Source organism: Priceomyces carsonii, assembly GCF_900007245.1.
Source record: "Priceomyces carsonii strain CBS4050 genome assembly, scaffold: Debaryomyces_carsonii_scaffold_1, whole genome shotgun sequence".
NCBI lineage: Eukaryota > Fungi > Ascomycota > Pichiomycetes > Serinales > Debaryomycetaceae > Priceomyces > Priceomyces carsonii.
The window spans coordinates 870,936-890,051 of NW_026946674.1; the positions used below are offsets into that span (position 1 = coordinate 870,936).

Sequence of the window (19,116 nt, forward strand, 5' to 3'; positions counted from 1 at the left end):
TAGAGAATAGATCGTTTGTTCCAACCGTTAGTCACAATGCAAAATGAGTAAGTGCACGTCAAATCCGATCTGAAAATCAATCCGACTCTTTAATAAAATAAACTATTGGGTTATAATTAGCGTCATTAATCAATAGTACTTGCAATTCATTGAAGCCTTTCTGTTCCGTCATGTATTCCTTTAGAGTTTTTAGACAAAGGGCAGCGCCGGTCTCAAAAAATCTTTGCTTTAGAAATTTTGCCACGATCCCTACTCAAAAATTAGCATTTAGGAGTATCAATGTTTTCAATAGCACCAAATTAGAATCTTACTACAATCGTAGTGAAAGACGTTACAGCATCTTGACTACACCTTCCGAAGCTAAGTTGTATGATTACAAAGATGTAAAGGATGTTGTTGATCATCCCGCAAAGCATCCTGACTCCGTTTTAGTCGATGTCAGAGAACCTGTTGAGTTCCATGACGGACACATTCCTGGTGCCCTTAATATTCCTTTTAAATCGTCACCTGGTGCATTAGACTTATCTCCAGAAGAATTTGAAGATAATTTTGGGTTTGATAAGCCATCCAAGGAAAAAGAATTAATCTTCTATTGTTTAGGAGGTGTTAGATCTACAGCCGCTGAAGAATTAGCCAAAACTTTTGGATATAAGAACAGAGGTAACTATGTCGGCTCCTACGAGGATTGGGCTTCCAAAGAGAATGCCAAGGGTGAATCAAAGCCAGTATCCTAAGTCGATTTGAAAACAGATGAAGATGCCATTTATTTTTTTCCCTTACTATGAAATTCTTGTACATTTTTCACTGCATTTATTTTCTTAAAGATTTTTTTATCAACACTGATACAACGCTCTTGTGACATAGGTAGTATATACGCAGATTCATCTTTTGGCTTGAAAATTTTTTTATTTTGACATTCATCCGACAAAGATTGTTGTTTAATTAATATTTGTTTAATGCTGACTAAGAGTTTATAGTCTATAGATAATATATTCTTCTATGTATTTGAATCTACAGTCGGGGCCTGAATTCCAACTCCTTAAACTCTTTACCCAACCTTCTCTTTCTTTTTCTTTCCATGACTTTTTCTCTTTGCGATACCTTCATGTTATCAAATTTCGCTTTGTTAATTAGCTTTCGCTTTTCACTCTTCTTCAAGAAATAGGGCGATGATTGCTTCCCCTCCTTAAAGTTTTTCATCTGTTGTTGCTTGTGCTTTGCAAGAATTTCGTTTTCAATGTCTCTATTGTTCAAAGTGTCTAATCTTGATTTTAATGACTGCATTTCCAACTTTAAATTTTCTCTTTCTCTATCGCTCAAAATCTGTGCCGACTTTTTATTCTTTAATATGCTATTCATTTGATTTATCTCCTTTTCTCTGTATTCATCCAAAAATGCGTAATTCTTTCGAACTTTTGCTAAATCTGCCTTTCCATAAGCAGGATCGAACCTGATATCTTCATGCAATGTTCCTGAAAACCTCGAAGGTAGACCTTGGATATCTCGTATACGGGATACAGGTCTTTTTGTTGAAGACTCTTTTGGTGCATGCTTTGACTTCTTTCCCAGACGTTTTGACATCGTCTCTTCCGGACCCGAATCGCTATCAGATTCAGATTCAGATTCTTCTCCAATTGACACAAATCGCTTGCTTTCTCCAGTTGCATCGATTCTGTTTCTTTTGCTGGTGCCTTCATCTTCCATATCTTTGTATATTTTCTCCAGCGCATCTTTTAATCTTCCGAAGGACATACGTGAGAGCTCATCATCACTATTATCGCTTCCTCCAGTACCTTCTTCACTCTCACTTTCAAGCTCTTCATCGTAAAATGAGGGTCTGACTCTTTCGTGTTTGTTCATCCCTAACGTGCTACTTATTACGTCTTCCGTACTATATTGCACTCAGCGAGCCCTTTGAGATGAGCTATGAGAACTCATTTGAGAATATACAGGACCGGTAGAGCATGATACAAAGAGTGGTAGATGCGACTCATTTTTGTACACACTTTTAAATTTGTGCGATTTCCATTTGTGTCATATAGATCGCCGGGTGTATTCTTGTGGAAAAACTTTGTTTACCGAGAGCGCTCACCAAATCGTAAGGTCTCCCCCGCGATCGCTATTCCTTCGAACGGCCAGAGTCGGAAACTCCAAGGTTCTACAATACGTGGTCTCGCAAAACCTCCGATATCGACCATATGCCCGTAAATGCTGACATAAGCTTACCCGGTAATTTAGTGTCCGAGGACAATCAATATGAAGCTTTTCAGTTCCAGCCAACTGTTCACCGCCAACACAGTTCTCTCAGATTCGAATTAGACGCTTGAATTTCAAGGAAAATTTGCAAGGGTGTACAAGTATTAGAACTAAAACTTTAAGAATGTTGACCAAGACTGTTGCACGTATTTCAAGAGTAAGTAGAAATCTAACAGAAGGCTTGATTCCACATGGCGGGGACAGAATTGAAATCAAGATAAATTACATATGGTACCAGAATACAAAATTTTATGGAACATTGAGCTACTAATGGCTTGAGAGTGAAGTAAAATTGTCTAAGGTTTCGGATGGTAGATTTATATTGCTAGTTCTCTATTGCTGTGACGATGATAATATGTTTAAGGCTATGAAATCACAAATTGCCTCAAATGATAGCTAAGAATATTACTAACTTATTTCACTAGGGTATAATTCAGCAAAAGAGATCTTTGTCTTTGCATGAATTCCGTTCGGCTGCATTATTGAAGTCTTATGGAGTTGGTGTACCAAATGGCGAGGCAGCTACAACTCCGCAAGGAGCTTTTGATGCTGCTAAGGATTTGGGCACTGATAAGTTGGTCATAAAGGCTCAAGCTTTAACTGGAGGAAGAGGTAAGGGTCACTTTGATTCTGGATTGCAAGGTGGTGTCAAGTTAATCTCATCTGCTGAGGAAGCTAAGGATTTAGCTGAAAAGATGTTGGGTCACAAATTGATCACCAAACAAACTGGTGCAGCAGGTAAGAAGGTCACTGCTGTATACATCGTCGAAAGAAGGGATGCCAAGACTGAAGCCTATTTAGCGATTTTGTTAGATAGACATTCTCAATTGCCAATGATCGTCGCTTCTGCTCAAGGTGGTATGGATATAGAAGGCGTTGCTGCTAAAGATCCAGATGCAATCAAGACTTTTTCAATCCAATTGGATGAAGGAGTGACCGATAAGTTGGCAACAGAGATTGCTTCCCAATTGGGCTACACCGAAGAAGCTGTTCCCGAAGCAGCCAAGACTGTTCAGAATTTGTACAAGGTCTTCATGGAGAGAGATTGTACTCAAGTTGAAATCAACCCATTATCTGAAACGCCAGATCACAAGGTATTAGCTATGGATGCGAAGTTAGGCTTTGATGATAACGCTGCATTCCGTCAAAAGGAAGTGTTCTCATGGAGAGATCTTTCTCAAGAAGACCCAGATGAGGTTGAAGCCTCTAAGTATGGTTTAAACTTTATCAAATTAGATGGTAACATTGCAAACATTGTCAATGGTGCAGGTTTGGCTATGGCAACTATGGATATCATCAAATTATATGGTGGTGAGCCTGCTAATTTCTTGGACTGTGGTGGTACTGCCACTCCTGAAACAATTGAAAAGGCTTTCGAATTGATCTTGTCTGATAAAAAGGTAAATGGAATTTTCGTTAACATCTTTGGCGGTATTGTTAGATGCGACTACGTTGCTGAAGGTTTAATTGCTGCTACAAAGAATTTCAAGTTAGATATCCCAGTCGTTGTCAGATTGCAAGGTACGAATATGACCAAGGCTAAGGAATTAATTGAAAAGTCTGGATTGATGTTATATCCATTTGAAGATTTGGATCCAGCTGCTGAAAGAATCGTTTCATTGGCACCACCAGTAAAAGCATGATTTGCTTTTAATCTGTGTAGACGTAATTTATATATCATTGTGTCGTACGAGCTTTTTAGTACGCTTTATTATGTATTCTCGATATTAAACCTACGGATTTTGTAGTGAGAGTGCAAGATCCTGTATACAACTAAAATAAACAGCTGAGATTATTGCCACTCGACAGTTTACTTACTGAAAAGAAGTACGGAGTCAAATACACAGGCGACCTGAGTTAAAGTTCAAGATCATCGTTTCATTAATTCATGTACCATTGCTATGTTTTTAACCAGAAGTGAATATGATAGAGGTGTTAGTACGTTCTCACCAGAGGGTAGGTTGTTTCAGGTTGAGTACTCATTTGAAGCAATTAAATTAGGTTCAACAGCAATTGGAATCTCTACATCAGAGGGTGTAATTTTAGGAGTTGAGAAGAAAGTAACCTCTCCTTTATTAGAGCATTCATCCATTGAAAAAATAGTAGAAATTGACAAACATATCGGATGCGCTATGTCAGGTTTGACTGCTGATGCAAGATCTTTGATTGATCATGCGAGAGTTTCTTCATTGAATCACAACTTGTATTATGATGAAGAAATACAAGTGGAAAGTTTGACTCAGTCTGTTTGCGATCTTGCCCTTAGGTTTGGCGAGGGTGCTAGTGGGGAAAAAAGACTCATGTCAAGACCTTTTGGTGTTGCGTTGTTAATAGCCGGAGTTGACAAAGACAAAGGACCTCAATTATACTATGCAGAGCCTTCGGGAACCTTTTATAGATATGATGCAAAAGCTATAGGCTCTGGATCTGAAGGTGCTCAAGCTGAATTACAAAATGAATATCACAAGTCTTTAACATTGAAGGAGGCTGAACTTCTAGCATTAAAAACTTTGAAACAAGTAATGGAAGAGAAATTAGATTGCAAGAACGCCCAACTAGCCTCCGTTACCGAAGAAGGCGGCTTCCAAATTTACAGCGACGAAAAAACTGATGAGATTATAAAAAATTTGAATGAGCTGCAAATTGATGAAGAATCCTAGAAAACTAAATAAAGTATATCACTAATATAAGTTTATATTTTTTCCGGAAAGTATGTTTCTAGTCTCTCACTTAAAATAAGAATCTGCTTATTTTCCGCCTCGCCGTAAGATTTTAGGGTCACAATAAACTCAGTTAACGAATCATCGAAGATTTCGTAATGATCCCTCAAGCTATCATTAAGATTCCTTATTCTATTATTAATCAGATCTTCATCCATTGTTTTGTTACTGAATCTATCAGGATAGTCTCTTGAGAATTCTGAAAATAATTGCTTATCGCATAGAATCAACCCTTTCTTCAATTTACTCAAGTAGTTATTAAACAGGATTAGAATATCAAACATATTTTTTAACACGCTTAGCAAATCGGGTCTAGTGATCAATGAATCATTCACTATGGTATTGAGATATTCATTCAACTTAGCGATGAAATTGTTAGTGTCAATTAATGATGATGCATTAGCAGTTGAATTGACTCGGTCACTTAAGTTTTGTCTGTTGAATAAATTAGTATTTTGACTACTGAAATTCGAATATGGGGCAGTCTCAAAAACCGACTTTCTCAGGTTCTCCTTTTTCATATCTGATCCTATCGCACTTTTCCTGAGAGACTCTTGGATCATCTCGATACGACGCCTGAGAAGACCATAATTTGTTTCAATCACATCAAAATCTATATAGAATTGAAGTTGGTCTATGAAGTCTCTCATTCGGGAATGAAGTACCCTGCATCGTAAAATCCATTTTTTTATACGCAACTCGAAAGCTGAATATTTCCAAACAGACGAGTGACAAATTTCATGCCACATATTGTTATTAAAAAGGTTTATGAATTTGATGATTATTTTCAATTTGAACATTAGCTCATAGTGATATGATAGTTCTCTATTGACAATCAAGTTCAACGGAAATGGCAAGTCAATTGTCAAGTCCACACTTGCGATTGCATATTCGTCTGAGTGATCAGGGTCATATAAGTTCGAATTGGAATCAGCAGACAGTATCTGGTTTCTTTCAAATGTTTTCGAAAGAAACGTTCTGAAGTTTGGGTCGTTTTGAAAAACTTTCTCGGTATCAAAAGATTCAACATTCATTATTTCCTTTGCAACGTCATAAAAATTGGTATTAGTAATAGCGAATTTTTGATTATAGTTCAAAATTTCCTTTATATTTGTCAGCACACTTTTTCCTCCAACCTTGAACTTCCGATGATTTTCAAATATCTCATCGTATGCTTTTTCCAACCTTGTGACCGATATTGAGTATCGATTTTTTCTCAATTCGTAAAATGCCTTCTCCAAAAAACAGTCAATATTAGTAGGATTATTGATTAGAAAAGTCGTTTGAAATGACTCAATAAGGCCAGTTAAGTTATAACCTTCAAAGAGAAGCTTCATTAGAAGCTTATTGGCCCGTTCATAAAAAAGTTCAATTTTCAATTCTAAATCTTGTGAAAATATTTTATTTATTGGGTCTAAAATTTCATTCAAAGATTGAAAGTTTTCCATGCCAGTACAAGCTTTAAAAATATTCAAAAACTTTCCAGTATTCAATATTTTGTGCTGAATCTCTTTACTTTTAAATTGACCAATGAGTCCATCTGATCTAATCACGAAAAGTTCGTTCCAGTAGTGTTCACTCGTTGGACCTAAAACCTCGGAAAGATTTGACGGTACTTGTTTTCTTCTAACTAAAAATTCATCAAACTGATCATCAATGTCTCCATTTATTAACCAATTATTAAGCATGACAACGTATTCTTCGCTAACAGAATCAAACAAGGACATTAGAAACGAGAGAGATAAAGAATCCCCTTTGTAAGCATTTATTCTGCCTTGAATAATTTCTAAAACTAGGCCACCCTTGCAGTATTCAAAATTTCCGCTGTTTATGGAGTCATCTATATTTCCTGTAGTTTTCAAAGATGATCTAATGTTATGAATGAAGTCCTCGAAAGGAATTTGCTTGCCTTTAAATTTGGATATTCGAGTAGCAGTGTCATAATGAATGGTTGTTACGATTTCGTAAATATGACTCAACTTATCTGATACCCTTTGGTTTAATACGTTTTCCATCACATTTAAATTAAATGCGGAGTTGAACTTAAATTCATGTTCGAGTTCGATTATTACCGATTGATATTCGTTTAAAAAGTCTGTTATAAGAAAACAGAGTTTTTGAACAACCTTACCGAAATTTTGATGATCATAGTATTCCAAAAACGCCATCAATCCAGAATAATATTTTCCATATCTCACTAATTTTTTAGTTATACTCTTCAAACTTATATCCAAGTGTTTGGCTATTTTGAAATCTGGACCCTTAATTCTTGATTCTATATTTGATTGATCAAATCTATCACTATATCTGATATAGTACCCGTCATACCCTAGAAGTGAAAAAAGTAAATCCTTGATGATTAAACCCTGTTGGATCTTTAAGTCACTAAGCTCGCTTAAAGGATGTGGTTTAGTTCTCTGATGCTTATGATGCTCCAAGACAATACAGCATCGTAAAATGTCTGGACTATTTAGCAATGTCACCTCATCTATCACTGGCTCTCCTATATTAGAGGATATGAAACTCGTCATACTACCCTAAAAGACAGTCTCAAATATGCCAATGTAGTAAACAAACAAATATCTAGCACGCGCCCCATGTCTCCAACCAAAAAAAAGTTATCTCTGATGCAGTCTATATTATATGAAGGACTGATTTGGGTTGATCTCACTCTTGACATCTAAAAATTCTATAAGTATTTATAAATTACATTTTGTAAGCTATACCACATATTTTGAGATATATATGTATATATATATATCTTAGGGTCAGTCAAGCCATTCCTGATCTTCATCATCGCTGAGCTCAAGGTCTCTTAATAACGCTTCAGAGGCCAACTCAGCTTCTTTTTGGACCTCAGCCAAACCACAGATACCTTCAAGATAGGTTGAATCATTAAGGCATTTTTCCACAAATTTCCACCCCTCATTTTCAAAATGCTCCAACACTGGTTGAGAACAAGCAGAGCAGTGTTTATAATTTGGCGCCAGTAGGAGTGTCTGATGAAAGTTATGTAAGAATCCTCTTATTTGATGTGGGACCAAACCTAGTTTACCTTCAGTGACTGGTGCTCTATCCTTGTCAGGATGTTGTATTAAAGAAATAAATAATTCCACGGCTAAAGCAGAAGCCATTAAAGCCACCCCTGGTCTAGTAACAGTGCACATTTGGTCTAGTGTTCTATCCGATAAGCTATCATTTGGAGCAACAACATCATTGCAATAATAGCAACCTAATCGTTCATGTTGTCTAAGAGTTCCATGTCTCATTACCAAAAATCCATCAAAACCCAACGCTGCATTTATAACTGTCTTGTTTTTTGCCAACCCCATTAATGTTGGAAGCCACCTTGACTCCCTGGAATCCATTAGCAAGAAAATAGCATCATGTTCGTCAAATAGCTGTTCGAGGAGCTTGAAGCTCTTTTCCAGACCTTCTGTAGCTGGATGCCCTATCATAGGTACTTCGAGGTTATACCCATTTGAAATCACGCCAGGGAAGACTTCGCCAACTGCTTTCGCAGCCCTTATTGCCTTGAGTTCACCTCTTCCTTCATCGCTAAAACAGTCTCTGAAATTAAACAAAGGCTGTCGCACAGGATTCGAATATGAAATCCTTCCATTATCAACAAAAGTAATCTTCCTTACACCCCATCCCATCAATGCCCTGGAAACATAGCTGCCAAGAGTTCCCGCGCCTAGTAATAATATCTTTTGGCTTTTAATGGCTGCGAGGTCCAAGTCGGGCGCGATTCTCCATTTCATCAACTTTATATTCAAATCTACCGCCTGCTCTGCTAGTTGGTGAGGATCTATCAAAGATCCTAGGTTAGCCATCTTTGGACCCATAGTTCCTTTGTTTGTTCTTTCCCAACCAGTAATCTTAGGGAGTGTATCTCGATCGAAGCCCTTGCTCAAAGTTAACTTCAATAAGAAGGAAAGATTGTTTTTCCTGTAAACAATGATGTCAAGCTCTGTATAGCCCTTGAACGCGAGAAAGTACAAATAATTTTTGAGCTGTGCTGAGGGCAATTGTTTGGGATTTAAGCATGAATCGATGAAAACAAAAGTCCCACTTCTATGATTCCCGATGCAATTCAAAGGAACTAAATTCTGTGACTGTAGTTGATAAAATTGCTGAAAAGTAGTGTCTAATTGGTCTTGAATAGATTCTTCTAAATGCAGATCGACATTATCTACCTTTTTGACAAGTTCCCATGGAGACAGAAACGTTGGAAAAGCAACCCAATAGTAAAATTTATATTTCTTCAAGTCAGAAAACGCCAATACAAAAAATTTGTTAAAAGTCTTGAAGTCAAGGTCATTGGAAGTAATTTTATCGTAAATTGCCTGCCCCCCTCTTTGTAATAATTTCTGCTTATCAAGAGATTTAAATTCATCAATAGTATTCACATTTAACAAAGTACCATCCAAATATATGTTTGTCGGATCCTGAGTATCATGTGCTTCAAAACTGCTATGATCTAGGATTATAGTGGGCACATCATTAAACTTATTTAACTTCTTTGGGTGTGTCATAAAACATGTCAAGTTAGTTTCAGAGGCATCAAGCTTGAATTTATCGAGTTTTAATTCAGACAACTTAGTGAAAAATGAAGATTCAACGAATGATTGAACCGGAATATACTTCATCTCTGTCTTATTTCTTCAGAAGTTGATTTTATAAATCCCAAGACATAATCTACTCAAAGGTGTCTACGACTGATATCATTTATATATATTATATGCAGTATATTATAATCATGATTATGTATGCAACTTTTCGTCAGTTGGTCCTAGAACCGAAAAAAGCGAACATATTTAATTTAACCATCTAAAGTCATTTCATCAATTTCATCCAACAACTCATCGACATTGAATTGAGGAGCATCTTCGTCATCTTCAATTTCATCGTCATCTCCATTTGTAACATACTGATTCTCACCTGCTTTGTACATATTCACAGTTTGCCTCAATTCTTCATCTTCTTCCAACTCTCTAAGGAAAATTTCATAATCTCTTTCTGCTCGTTCTTGATCTTGTCTAGCTTGCCTTGACTCAGTATTTGCGATAATATCATTATGTTCCCGTGCCATTCTTTTCAATTTCCATTGTCTATTCTTTGATTTACGAGATTTTCTTGGATAATGTTTCTTGACTAAGATTACCTCTGGGGCATTATCTGTATCTAAAGTATCCCACAATTCTGAATTGATGTTAGAATTGGTTAAATAATAACCGAGACACGAGTCTCCTGGATGCAAAATTGCACCAAGGTGCGACCTCACGTAAAAGGAATTATCGTTAGAGCCCAAATCGCTATCCCTAGTAACTGTTATATCTGCCAAAACATGCTTACCTCGAATATCACCTGTTGGCTCAACGTCCAAGACAATAAATTCAATGAGTTGTGTGACATCCAACAATGATGGAAATGCGGATCTCCAATATGTAGCAGCATTCAAATCTGCAGTTTGAAGTGTCGCAGGATCTAAGAACTGAATCATGTTGGAAATCTTCAGGCATAATACCAAGCGAGAAATGTTGCCCATAGAATTGGCCAACTTCTTTGGGATGACCACTAAGTCATCTCTGCAAATCGGAGCTATTTCAACTGAAAATGTAAACTTGTAAGACGATGACCCAGAATGGATATTTGTACTCACTAACTCCTCAGATTTTTTTGCTTTGATCGGAGCAACTGCGGATAAAAAATCCATCATTTTTGTAGCATGATTTCTTTGAGAATAGAAAAAGTCCAAACCATCTTTCGCCTCTTTAATAGACACAGTATCAACGTGCGCATTGTGTTTTAAAATTAACTGTTCCAAGTACAAAAATGTTCTTTTGTGAGGGACTTTCTGTCTTACTTGAACAGAGGCTCTCCAAGTGTTCGCAGTATAAGACTTGGCACAGTCAGGACATTGCATGGCAATCACCACATACTCCACTTCAAAAGACTGTTGGACTATTGCATTTTCCATTGCTTCACCTTGGACCGTTATCTTCACTCTAATACGACGAGAGTGAGGTTCTGTCCAGATGAAAGATGCGTCGATCAATCTGATCTTATTCAAGCCTTTTAATCTTTTCAAACATAACGCTAATAGTTCCCTCGATTCAAGTTCTGCTTTAACCCACTGAGAAGGAGGATATAAGTACCTTTCACAGTTCCTGCAATATGATACGTTGGCCTCCCTAGGGATGCCTTGCGTGATATCGACCGTAAGCTTGATACAATCATAGCACATCACCAAACCTTTGGAACCATCTATTGGAGCCCCACAATTACAGCAAAGAACAGTTGCTGCTGTGGGAAAATTATCTTGACTACTGAGTGTTGTATAGTTCGACATGGTTCGTTGTTATTCCCTAAGAACTATCTACTCTCATTCAAAATGATTTAGTAAGCTTCTAATCCTAGAGAAAAATTTAAGGCCATCGCAAAACGAGAAATATCACGTGGTACTTCAATTACATAAGCATATACCTTTATATAAGTGATAGAGATATCTGAAGGAGAATTTCAGCATACTGTAGTACATCTGTATCCTAAGGTATCTTGGTGATTACCGTTATTGCAAAATGGTCAAAAGGAAAAGCGAGGCACAAATCAAGTCAGAAACTGATGAAGATGACGATGATGTACCATTGAGCAAAAAGGTGAAGACAGAAACTCAAATTGAAGAAGCAGATGACGACGATGGTCAAGCGGTCGATGGAAAAGAAGAAGATGATGATGAGAACGAAGATGAGGATAATAACAAAGAAAAAAGTGAGAATGGGAGTAAGATTAATGAGCATACGGATGAGAAAAATGAGCATGATGATGAAGATGACGACGCTGAAGAGGAGGCAAAGAGAATTACTACATTCAAGTTTCATGGCGTGTCATATTCTTTCAAAGAAAGGCCATCAGTCATTGAAGAAAGAGAGAATAAGATAGAATTCAGAGTTGTTAATAATGATAATACAAAGGAGAATCTTATAGTCTTAACGGGATTGAAAAATATATTTCAAAAACAGTTACCCAAAATGCCTCGTGAATATATTGCAAGATTAGTTTACGATCGCTCGCATTTATCTATGGCTGTAGTGCGGAAGCCTTTGACTGTGGTTGGTGGTATCACATATAGGCCGTTCAATAATCGAGAGTTTGCAGAAATCGTCTTTTGTGCAATTTCATCTACTGAACAAGTTAGAGGTTATGGTGCTCATTTGATGAACCATTTAAAGGATTATGTTAGAGCCACATCACCAATTAAATACTTTTTGACATATGCTGATAACTATGCAATTGGATATTTCAAAAAACAAGGTTTTACGAAGGAGATAACTTTAGATAAATCTGTCTGGATGGGATATATCAAAGATTATGAAGGGGGAACGCTAATGCAATGTGAAATGTTACCTTCTGTATTAAGATATCTAGATCTGGCCAAGATACTACTCCTCCAGAGAGCGGCGATAGAGAAGAAAATTAATGAAAGATCGCAATCAGATGTAGTTCGCCCAGGTTTACAAGTTTTCAAGACAAACAAAAATATTAAACTAGATCCTAAAGAAATTCCAGGCTTGCTAGAGAGTGGCTGGCTGGAGGAGATGGATAAATTGGCCCAAAAGCCCAAACGTGGCCCACACTACAACTTTATGGTTTCTTTGTTGTCTGAAATGACGAATCACCCTTCAGCTTGGCCCTTCGCCGTTCCCGTAAATAAAGACGAGGTTGGAGATTATTATGAAGTTATTAAGGAGCCTATGGACTTATCAACTATGGAGCAGAAACTTGAAGCGGACAAATACGATTCCTTCGATCAATTTTTGTACGATGCTCGTTTGATATTTAATAATTGTCGTTCATATAATGCTGAGTCGACCACCTATTATAAGAATGCAACAAAATTAGAGAAGTTTTTGAATGGTAAGATCAAAGACAATGCAGAGTATGCTCATTTTCTAGATGGAAAGTGACACATATACGTGTATATTAAATGGTAATAATGAATCATAAGTTTTCAAGTCGTGTAGTTTTGTTCAAGCGTAGCGATCATTTATCGGCGATGGATGTTTCAATTTGATTGCTTAAATATCTCTTTATAGAGAATACAAAAATGGCACCGAAAGTTTATTCATATACAGAATCAATTGATGTTGCTAATGCTGTTGGCAATTACATTGTAGCATTGCAAGATGAAGCATTGAAATCGTCTTCAAAATTTAAAATCGCCTTATCGGGAGGCTCATTGGGAAAGGTATTAAAGAAGGCATTGATTGACAATAGTGAATTAGCAACTAGAGTGAAATGGGACTCCTGGGATGTTTACTTCAGTGATGAAAGGTTGGTACCATTGAATCACCCAGATTCAAATTATGGACTATTCAATGAGATGGTGCTCTCGAATTTGCCTTCTGGAGTGAGGAAGCCAAAAGTGAACACGATCGATGAAAGTTTACTTACAGGTAAAGATGGACAAGTGGAAGGTGCCGATAAGACTAAAGATTCGGAAATTGCAAAGATATATGAAAAAAGTTTACCTGAAGGAGCAAAATTTGATTTAATTTTATTAGGATGTGGACCAGATGGCCACACTTGCTCTTTATTTCCACATCATCCTTTATTAAAGGAGAGATCGGAACTTATTAGCTATATCAGTGATTCTCCAAAGCCCCCTCCAAGAAGAATTACATTCACATTCCCCGTATTAGAGAATGCTACATCAATTGCTTTCGTTGCGGAGGGGTCAGGAAAGGCTCCTATTTTGAAAGAAATATTCAATGATCCTAGCAGTCAATTGCCCTCAAAATTGGTATCTGGTTTGAAAACCGGTGTCAATATAAGCTGGTTTGTGGATGATAATGCAATCAAGGGGGTTGATATAATCACCTCAAAGTATTAATTGCAAAATTGACGAGATTACTTGTCTTAAAAATTTTATTACTATCATAATATAATCTATTTTACTAGTTCCGTAAAGCTTAATTGTAACTTGAATCAATTCATTCCCTTCATCTTAAATTTGAGAGCTCTTTTCCCAGTAAGTGACTAGAGACAATGCTAGTGCGACTTTTCGATATTTAAATCAATGTTGTATTTTACGTTATTTTACTAACGAGCTAGAAGACGGAATTAATATCATTCGTAGACATGGATATGGGTATGTGGTTTAATTGCGTAATGTGATTTCGATATACTAATCAAATTTTCTTTAGGTGTTGCACTTTGGCTTTGTCCCAAGAAACATACAACTACACATGAGATACTTACAACTCTAATGACTTCATTGCAAACTTTGTTTCCAGGACTGCCTCCTAGTTTTGAGCCTCATATTACAATCACTACAAATCTATGGGTAGACTTGGAAGATGCAGATAAGAGAAGAGATGATGTTAATAAAATTCTATCAGCAAGTGCCGTTGCACTTAATTCTATTCCAAAGGATGGTACCAATTTGGTCACCTTGGGAAAGGTGGATAGCCAAAGAAAATTTCTTAAAAAGTTGTACTTTAAAGCATACAGAGACCCTAAGTTGATTTCTTTTGCCCGAATTATTAGGGAATTGTTCGTCATTTTGCCCAATGATATCGAGCAAGAAAATATGAAACAGAATCCACAGCTATACACGTTGGATGAAGAAGGGAATTCGGTCAGAAGGCGACCACTGAAGAAGCGCAGAAGTCAAGAAACTGGCCAACCACCGAAAGAGTTTGACCAGACACAAATTAAGCAGGATGCTACTGTTAAGGCTGCAGAATGGGCTGTTACCGAGTACGACCCGCATTTATCGCTCGTTTATAGTGATCTCTATCCCATTGATAACGCCTTGTGGCGGACTATTAAGACGAGGATTCAAGATTACTTAAATATTGATAACTGCGATGCTGATTATTTGGAAGACAATGGTTTAGAATGGAATGGAGGTGTGTTGAAGTTGGTATTATGTGAAGGTGATGTTAATGAATGGGTGACGTTAGGAAGCGTTGACTTACATTAGGCTTCTTGGTATCAAGAAATATCTTAACACTGTAGAGATGCTGTAGAAATACTGTCAACTTTAATTCATTTAGACCACGTTGAACGAGATTTTTGCAATATTAATTCATATGTACGATGTCCTTAATTATTATTTACAGGTAATGAATGATCTAGCTAATGCTTGCTTTTATATCGGCAGTTCCAATAGGAACGGCTGCCAACTCTCCGTCAGAGTAGTGGGCTTTGAAGAATGAGTAATGCAATACGACATCATCGATGTTTCTCATTGCAGGGTCTTTGGCGAATTCAGGATCAATAAAAAAGAAAACAGGCATATCTACTTCTTCACCTGCGCTGAGTCTTTGCTCTTCGAAACAAAAACACTGAATCTTGTTGAAGTAAGGAGCTACATGATCAGGAGTAACTGAGTAAGTCGCCATTCCAATAATATCTTCATTCGACATATTCTTTGCCTTATAGAACGCCAACGCAGTTTCACCAGGAACAACGTAGACTTCTCTCTGTTGGGGAGTAAATTTCCAAGGCAAAATCCCCGACGACTGGCAGCTAAACAGTACTCTTATTCTTTTATTTGTATCAACAGGAACAACTTTGTCTGGAGTGAATAATCTCGAATCAGTCATCGGCGTTCCAGCCCATCCAGTTCTTTGACATATAGCTCGATATAGCGGCACAGCAGAATAGCCTAGTGCCAAAAAGAAAATACCCAACGATGCTGCATAGTATGCTGCTGTTCTATTTTTGAAGCGAGTCCTTTCTTCCCTTAATCGATTGGCTTCTTGAAGCTTTTTACGATAAACTTCTTTCTCATCCAAATTCTGACGAAGAATATTTCTCGTATGGAAACGGACTCTAGAAATTTTACTAAGTAATACAGAACCACTCAACTTCAGGGACCTTGGCCCTTTAAATATTCCTATTAAACCTATCATAACTCAAACTTTGACAGGTGAGGTTATAGAAAATATACACTTTTGAAATATCAGAGATTCGTACTGGTAGAAGTATTAGCCATCGCACTATTTATACACTCTGTAATAAAACTATTATTTTATTTATAGGCAAATACATCAAGAGTTAAATGATCAAACGTAATCCGTTCAATGTCAGGGGCCCTCTGAGAATCTTGCGGGTTCATTCGAGGCGTCTTTCAGAAGTCAAGTTTCCAGAAGAACAAGTTGATCCGAGTAAGCCAAAAATCAAAGAATTTAAGTATCCGTTGTTCCATACTTTTTTGATCGCATCAACGACTTACGTCTTGCTTAACTCATTATACTTGAAGTTGGAGCAAGAAGAAAAACAAAACGAGCTTTTGAAAAGAAATGAAGAGTTAGAAAATTCTATTCAGATATTAGTCAACGAAAAAGAACAAGAACTTAGAGCCAAGCAGAAGAAATGGTATTCTATATTTAATTTATGGCGTTGAATAGAATAAATTTCAAGAAAAAAAACTATATATTAAGTGAAATCTGGCGAGTGTTTACTCAAGATTATTATTTTTCTTGAAACGGCTACTGAATTTTGCAAACTTCATAGCCGCAGAATTGGAAAGAGCTGATTGCAGTTCCAAACTTTGAGCAGAAGTATTCATATTTTCCTCGTATATCGAAGAATCATCCTTTTCGCTTTCATCATGCATCTTAGAGATTAGATTCAAGCCATCTTCATATTTTAATCTATCAAAGTGTCTCATCCTATAACTTGGGTTCTTGAAATCCTCATAATTATCCAATAGTAATAAGTCAATACATTGTCTCAATTCAGTAAATGTAGTTTCAAGAGCAACGTTTTGTCCTGATGACCCTCCTGATTCCAATGAATGAAGTTCGGCCATCGATTTTTCCAAATGCTTTATGTCCAAATTGAAATTTTCTATTGCAACCCTGTTGTACCTGTCTGCATTTTTAAGGATTTCTAAGAAATGTTCTGCAACGAAGTCATATGTTCTAAACAAACCAAGGGTCCTCACGGAACTTGGCAAGTTTGAGAAAATAGATGTGAATAAATTTTCCAAAAATAAAGCAAAATCTTTGATTGAGTAGTTGGCCTCTTTGTTCCTATGCTCAGGTTCCCAATTTTCGTATTCAACTGTTTCAAGTAACTCTCTAATCTTGACATCAACCATTTTGAAAACTGCTGCTTCAGAAAATTTTTTGACATTATTGAAGTGTTCTACTGCCCGTAAAGTAAACACATAGTCATGATTAATTATTCCAACACCCATTTGCTTCCTCAAGCGATGATTTATCAATTCACCTATTCTATAAAGACTGAAGACATAGTACTCTAAGTTGGTGTAACTTTGGGCCGTGATCTCTTTGTTGTTTGAGTTCTTTTCAATAAAATCCCGTATGTCATGACTAATACCAACGCCTTTCTCGTCACCAAGCATTCGTTCAAATATATTATTAATAATAATAGAGCTTAACCCGCTCAACTCATAACTGTAATGCTGACTTACGAATTGTAAAACGTCTTCCAATAAAGATCTAATACCAAGACAATAATGAACGTAGTCTTCGCTGAATGGAAAACTGATAGGCATAGAACGTACATTTTTGGGTGCAAAAGGAGCGTCTTCTGGATACCAGCATACCCTAATGATATTGTCGTAGTCTGTTTTATCGGTTACCACAAGAGGCATGTAGTGGTCTGATTGCATCGATTCAATAAAGTCTTGTCTAAACTCAAGAACAAGCGCAGGAGCAAAATAATCCCGAAAAATTACAATCAAAACTTCATAAATATCAATTATCCTGTAGTTTTTACTTTCCATTACTAGTACAAAGTTTCCAACGATGTCTTTGAATTCCGTTAATTCTTCGATGCTTAGTTTATGTGTTTTCAAATAATTTAGTAACGTTGGCTTCAATTTGGTGATATATGATTCCCATAGATCATTTGAATTATCATTCGATCGTAATTGGTATCTGGTTGACAAATTGATTTCCTTATCCATAAGAAAGAAAGCACTTATTCTCCTTAAATATTCATTGAGTGCTACCATGTTTGGAAAATCAGCTACAAATTGAGTAGCTGCCAGAGTTATGGGATAAATAATCCGATTGTATTTCTTTAGCCATTCTTTATGGTACAAATTCGACAAAATCTCGATTTCCTTCATAGTTTGGTAAACTAAGATGGCATCATAAACTGTCGACAAGCTGAGCTGTAAGTTTTCGTCCTCAAATAATACATAATTCAAGCCAGGTTCTCTCATTGAAAGTTCAATTGGAGAGTTCACTTTATACGGAGCAAGGGTAGAATTTTTCTTTCTCATCAGATCCCATCTTTCTTGTAACTGATACAAGTTCTCCCAAACTACTTCACCTATTGCCAATAACTTACGTTCTAAGTTCAGGGATAACCACTTACATAAATTTTCGAAAGCTTCATCTTTAATCATCTTTGTCAAATGTGGAATAGAATCATAAATCTTCACGGCAAAGCTGAAATTGTCAACCTTTGGAAGATGTATGCTAGTCAATTCGTCTATTAACTTTAATGCACTGAAGTACTTTTTTTGTTTGATTAATTCGTGAATCTTGTTTGTTATCTCTAGAACTTGAGTACATAAATTTAGTGTGTCGATTGTTTCATTAATCTTATTAGTGACTTCCTTATGTTTAATTAAGTTTTTTTTGCTTGTTATGAGTTCATACACAGATTTATTAAGAGCTTGGCTAACCTGCTGAAGATACCTGTTCAAATCATACGACTCTTCGTGTATCTCATCAATATTATTTATACATGAGTCAATGTCCTGCGTTGAATCTAATGATATTTCGTTTAATTCTTCATCTTTATCTTTTACAACATCATTTAATTTACGAATCAATTCTGATAATCCATTTGTCTTTATCGCATTTTTTATGACTGGAGCCAAGCTTTCCATGTAATCTTCGGAATTGAAGGTTGATTGAAATATATCGTCGTCTCGTAATAACAAAGTTTCCAATTGCAATGATTCTACATTTAAAGATCCATTACCATTCATACTAGCCTCTGAAATTACCAGGTTCCCATTAGCGCTAGGTGGCGCCATCTTGCTTTAAAAGTTATTTTATATATCTGCTTTTTATTTTTTTACTTTATATCGAAAACATTTATTTTCACAATAGTCATAATGGACTGTACATGAGAAAAA

At 36.5% G+C, this 19,116-nt stretch overlaps 13 protein-coding genes across 13 annotated transcripts; 7 read left to right on the plus strand and 6 right to left on the minus strand.

Moving 5' to 3' along the window:
- Window positions 1–170: 170 nt before the first annotated feature.
- On the plus strand, window positions 171–734 carry PRCAT00000466001 (thiosulfate sulfurtransferase; the record flags this gene model as incomplete). Its single annotated transcript, XM_062954721.1, has 1 exon — window positions 171–734. The coding sequence occupies one exon, from the start codon at window positions 171–173 to the stop codon at window positions 732–734; it is 564 nt and encodes a 187-aa protein (XP_062807310.1).
- Window positions 735–1,011: 277 nt separating this feature from the next.
- PRCAT00000467001 (rRNA-processing protein) lies at window positions 1,012–1,860 on the minus strand (the record flags this gene model as incomplete). Its single annotated transcript, XM_062954732.1, has 1 exon — window positions 1,012–1,860. The coding sequence occupies one exon, from the start codon at window positions 1,858–1,860 to the stop codon at window positions 1,012–1,014; it is 849 nt and encodes a 282-aa protein (XP_062807311.1).
- Window positions 1,861–2,380: 520 nt separating this feature from the next.
- LSC2 (succinate--CoA ligase (GDP-forming) subunit beta) lies at window positions 2,381–3,899 on the plus strand (the record flags this gene model as incomplete). The annotated part of the gene is made up of 2 exons (XM_062954743.1): window positions 2,381–2,413; window positions 2,682–3,899. The coding sequence occupies 2 exons, from the start codon at window positions 2,381–2,383 to the stop codon at window positions 3,897–3,899; spliced, it is 1,251 nt and encodes a 416-aa protein (XP_062807312.1).
- A 258-nt stretch (window positions 3,900–4,157) lies between these two features.
- Window positions 4,158–4,916, plus strand: PUP2 (proteasome core particle subunit alpha 5; the record flags this gene model as incomplete). Its single annotated transcript, XM_062954754.1, has 1 exon — window positions 4,158–4,916. The coding sequence occupies one exon, from the start codon at window positions 4,158–4,160 to the stop codon at window positions 4,914–4,916; it is 759 nt and encodes a 252-aa protein (XP_062807313.1).
- Window positions 4,917–4,948: 32 nt separating this feature from the next.
- PRCAT00000471001 (uncharacterized protein) lies at window positions 4,949–7,507 on the minus strand (the record flags this gene model as incomplete). The annotated part of the gene is made up of 1 exon (XM_062954765.1): window positions 4,949–7,507. One exon carries the CDS (start codon window positions 7,505–7,507, stop codon window positions 4,949–4,951), a length of 2,559 nt encoding a protein of 852 aa, XP_062807314.1.
- Window positions 7,508–7,744: 237 nt separating this feature from the next.
- On the minus strand, window positions 7,745–9,628 carry APG7 (Apg7p; the record flags this gene model as incomplete). Its single annotated transcript, XM_062954776.1, has 1 exon — window positions 7,745–9,628. One exon carries the CDS (start codon window positions 9,626–9,628, stop codon window positions 7,745–7,747), a length of 1,884 nt encoding a protein of 627 aa, XP_062807315.1.
- A 173-nt stretch (window positions 9,629–9,801) lies between these two features.
- Window positions 9,802–11,331, minus strand: NMD3 (ribosome-binding protein; the record flags this gene model as incomplete). The annotated part of the gene is made up of 1 exon (XM_062954788.1): window positions 9,802–11,331. One exon carries the CDS (start codon window positions 11,329–11,331, stop codon window positions 9,802–9,804), a length of 1,530 nt encoding a protein of 509 aa, XP_062807316.1.
- Window positions 11,332–11,560: 229 nt separating this feature from the next.
- Window positions 11,561–12,946, plus strand: GCN5 (histone acetyltransferase; the record flags this gene model as incomplete). Its single annotated transcript, XM_062954799.1, has 1 exon — window positions 11,561–12,946. The coding sequence occupies one exon, from the start codon at window positions 11,561–11,563 to the stop codon at window positions 12,944–12,946; it is 1,386 nt and encodes a 461-aa protein (XP_062807317.1).
- Window positions 12,947–13,086: 140 nt separating this feature from the next.
- SOL3 (6-phosphogluconolactonase) lies at window positions 13,087–13,872 on the plus strand (the record flags this gene model as incomplete). The annotated part of the gene is made up of 1 exon (XM_062954810.1): window positions 13,087–13,872. The coding sequence occupies one exon, from the start codon at window positions 13,087–13,089 to the stop codon at window positions 13,870–13,872; it is 786 nt and encodes a 261-aa protein (XP_062807318.1).
- Window positions 13,873–14,247: 375 nt separating this feature from the next.
- PRCAT00000476001 (2',3'-cyclic-nucleotide 3'-phosphodiesterase) lies at window positions 14,248–14,967 on the plus strand (the record flags this gene model as incomplete). The annotated part of the gene is made up of 1 exon (XM_062954821.1): window positions 14,248–14,967. The coding sequence occupies one exon, from the start codon at window positions 14,248–14,250 to the stop codon at window positions 14,965–14,967; it is 720 nt and encodes a 239-aa protein (XP_062807319.1).
- A 151-nt stretch (window positions 14,968–15,118) lies between these two features.
- On the minus strand, window positions 15,119–15,901 carry COX11 (Cox11p; the record flags this gene model as incomplete). Its single annotated transcript, XM_062954832.1, has 1 exon — window positions 15,119–15,901. One exon carries the CDS (start codon window positions 15,899–15,901, stop codon window positions 15,119–15,121), a length of 783 nt encoding a protein of 260 aa, XP_062807320.1.
- A 149-nt stretch (window positions 15,902–16,050) lies between these two features.
- PRCAT00000478001 (uncharacterized protein) lies at window positions 16,051–16,395 on the plus strand (the record flags this gene model as incomplete). The annotated part of the gene is made up of 1 exon (XM_062954843.1): window positions 16,051–16,395. The coding sequence occupies one exon, from the start codon at window positions 16,051–16,053 to the stop codon at window positions 16,393–16,395; it is 345 nt and encodes a 114-aa protein (XP_062807321.1).
- Window positions 16,396–16,449: 54 nt separating this feature from the next.
- SEC15 (Rab GTPase-binding exocyst subunit) lies at window positions 16,450–19,014 on the minus strand (the record flags this gene model as incomplete). The annotated part of the gene is made up of 1 exon (XM_062954854.1): window positions 16,450–19,014. The coding sequence occupies one exon, from the start codon at window positions 19,012–19,014 to the stop codon at window positions 16,450–16,452; it is 2,565 nt and encodes an 854-aa protein (XP_062807322.1).
- Window positions 19,015–19,116: the final 102 nt, after the last annotated feature.